The sequence below is a fragment of the Scaptodrosophila lebanonensis genome, unplaced genomic scaffold (genome assembly GCF_003285725.1).
Source record: "Scaptodrosophila lebanonensis strain 11010-0011.00,11010-0021.00 unplaced genomic scaffold, SlebRS2 tig00001423-arrow-arrow-pilon, whole genome shotgun sequence".
Taxonomy (NCBI): Eukaryota; Metazoa; Arthropoda; class Insecta; order Diptera; family Drosophilidae; genus Scaptodrosophila; species Scaptodrosophila lebanonensis.
The window spans coordinates 1,053,063-1,056,538 of NW_022060748.1; the positions used below are offsets into that span (position 1 = coordinate 1,053,063).

A 3,476-nucleotide genomic window follows, 5' to 3' on the forward strand; every position below is an offset into this window, starting at 1 on the left:
CGGGTGAATACGGCAGCCAAATACAACAAACCGCTTAAACAACGGACAAAAACTTTAGATAAAAGCAAAAAATCGATAAAAAATTACAATTTAGAACTTTTTTCTTTAGGTTGAGATTTTCATATATCGCTATCTTAACAATTCAGATTAACTCAAATACATAAATGGCACAATATGGATATCTAACTTACAATTACACTACTTCTTTATTCAAGTAAATTGCGTTATAAAGGTAAGAAGTGGAGTTTTTTCAGTTGTTTAAAGACATATGAAGTGCAATTTCTGGTATTCGTGTTTCTAAATCGTTTACACAAAGGCAACAAATTTTTGGTTATTTGTATGTCTTCGAAAGTTTTCAACTTCTCCAATTGAAATATCCCTGCGTGAATTTCAAATAAAGTAAGTAAATACAAGTTAAAAAACAACATTTTCTTGTCGCACCTCCCTAACACGGGTAAAAAAAATGTAGATTCTTAGATCGAACCTGTTGAAATGCTTGCCGCTCGTAAGTATTAAAACGAAAATAAGAAGAGATTTTTAAAACAATTTGGATTAAATTATGACTGACAAAAGTATTTAAGCAATGAAAAATTTACTGTAATACTCCTTAATACGAATTGTCAAACAATGCATATGACATGTCGGGCGTGGCTTTTAGAACAAGGGCCACAAAATAGGTCACAGAATAAAGGCTTCGAAAAGTGACTGCAAAAAACAGCAGTATGTGCACAGCAGTAAAATGCAAGAATTTTTCTAACTAAAAAATTAACGTGACTGAATATCTTTCATTATTTAGTCAAAAAAAAAAAAAATGCATTCGGTTGGTATCCACTCCGCTATGGCAATAAAACGCCAAAGGAAGCGACGTGATGAACAAAAGCGAGCCAAAGAACGGCGCTACAGTACTCAAAGTTCAGAGAGTGGAGAAACTTTTCACTCGCCAAGTGGATCTGTAAGACGGAAATACCATCATTCACAACATTCGTCAAAACCTGGACCCGGTATGCTTGATAGCCAGGTTAATAATAACATAACCTTTAAATCGAAAACATAATTATATTAACTTTTTTAAAAGGTTGTCACCAGTATTGGAATGTATCATATAGGGATTGTATTTATCGTTTTTGGAGTTTTTTTGTGTGGGGCAGGTATAATCCCAGATGAAACAATGTCCTGGAACGTTTTTAGTAAGGATATCTAAATATTTCTTATCGCTGATGATTCCTGATGTTTACTTTTTCAACAGGTTCAAGTTCGGCATGGTGGAACGAAGTAACGTGTACCGGTTTATTTTCATTAGGGCTGGGCCTGTTTCTTCTAATTTTAAACTGTTTAATAAGCCGAAAGGAGGAGGAAGATCTTGAGGACTATGTCCAACGTCAACTGACTAGATCTCGTTCAGGTTCGTCGGTATTATAAATTGTTTTACTTCTTAAAAACAATTTCAAAGTAACAGGTCACCGCCTTGAACGAGATGTAGAGACCGGAGTACTAACAACTCGACATACGCGCAAAGCTGTTGCTCTTCAAAAGAATATTCGAAACGGCTCACCGACTGATGTTGCAATCGTAAATAATTGCTTGGGAGAAAATATATCAAATGAAGCTATAATTGGGCGCAATGGTTAGTTCACGAAAAAATGTTCAGAAATGAAATTGAATTTTTGTAATCTATCATCAGGTCTTAGCAATTCTGGTGATATATTACTTGAAAAGATTATTGAAGAAGATACTCCTTATTTAAACGATCGAAGCGCAGGAATATCCCCAATTGAGGTAGAAAATGATACGAAGCAGCTTTTAAGAAGAGAGTCTATAACAGATACAATCAATATAACAAGAATATAGGATACTTAGGCTATACTCATAATATAATATAATATATATATATATATATATATATATATATATATATATATATATATATATATATATATATATATATATATATATATATATATATATATATATATATATATATATATATATATATATATATATATAACTCTTAAAAATATATAATACTTTCAAATATATCTAAAAGTTATACAATTTTAAAAGAACCTTTTTACGCATTTACAAAAAAAAAATATAGCAGAATTATGAATGTATGAACTGTCACAATTCGGTTAACTATATGCTTAATCGATATTACCGCGCATATTTAAATATTTTATAAATATATTTAATATATATATATATATTTTATTTATTATTACATTTCTGTACCATGTACCACGTATGTAATATATATTTGACAAACGCAGAAAAATATTAAGTCTCCATATACATTTATTCTTTCTATTTTTATTTATTACCACATCAAAATTTAAGCAGTTAGTCTTTAGTGAACCTATTTTAGTTATTAAGTCCATTCAACATTAAGGGCAAATAAGAACATTGCTTAGGATAATTAAGGTCTGAGGTCACAATGTCAAACTAAAACTGCTTTTTGTGCATGCAATAAGGATTTTTAAAACGTTTTTCTTATTTTTTCAGGGTAAAACTCTAATGTATTTCATTCTGTAGCTAATATTGCACAATTTTAATACTCGTACGAAGACTTTAAACTGTAAATGCTTTTATTATCTGTATATAAACTAAGATACTAGCTATACACTTATAGGCTTAATTTTAGTACTTCAAATATATTAATTTATATTAAAAAAGAATAAACGCAGAGGCCAAAGTGTGGTGGGTTCAAAAGTATAAATTATAAGTTCCAACCCTACAATTTTAAAGGTGCAACGCTTGCTGGCGGCGCGATATACATATGTATCTAACACAACTTTAATGTGATCTACATAAAAGATGATAAATCCACACAAAATAAACATATATATTTTTGTTTTATTTTTTATACTTAAAAATGCATTAAACATGTAATTTTTATTATAAAAAATTAATGATTGTGACTGAGAAATAATAAATTTTCTATTTGTAATATTAAACCCCAAAAATTAAGTCAAAAATAAACATTTCAACCAACTCTCTAAGTACGGTCAGCAAATAATTTCGGAATATATTTCTGATCAGGTTGTTGAGGATTTTCCAAAACTATCCGGTAGATAGATTGATTGACTTGATTAAAACAAATATATGATACCTAACCAAGTACATACATACATACATATACATTCTATTCACTTCGTATTTGGTCATTCATAGTCGCTACTGGCTAACCAATATCAGATGCAACTATGCTCGGCACAGGTATGCTCCCCGACCAGCCTTTTATTAGTGTACATGAAATGTAAAAGAGTATATTAGGTATGTGGGAGCTGAAAATGTAACAGACAGAAGGAGGCGTGTCAGACCCCACAAAGTATAAATATTCTTGATCAGCAGACAAGACGAGTCGAACTAGCCCTGTCTGTATGTCCGTCCTTATGAACACCTGGATCTCTGAGAGTATAAGATATAGAGACACCAAATTTTGCACAAAGATGCCTTATGTGCAGACGCTATACGAGTTT

General features: G+C 30.8%; 1 protein-coding gene across 1 annotated transcript; it reads left to right on the top strand.

Moving 5' to 3' along the window:
• Window positions 1–377: 377 nt before the first annotated feature.
• LOC115633452 lies at window positions 378–1,862 on the top strand. Its single transcript, XM_030530907.1, has 5 exons — window positions 378–1,018; window positions 1,076–1,187; window positions 1,247–1,402; window positions 1,457–1,624; window positions 1,682–1,862. Exons 1-5 carry the CDS (start codon window positions 812–814, stop codon window positions 1,846–1,848), a joined length of 810 nt encoding a protein of 269 aa, XP_030386767.1. The 5' UTR covers window positions 378–811; the 3' UTR covers window positions 1,849–1,862.
• The last annotated feature ends 1,614 nt before the right edge of the window (window positions 1,863–3,476 follow it).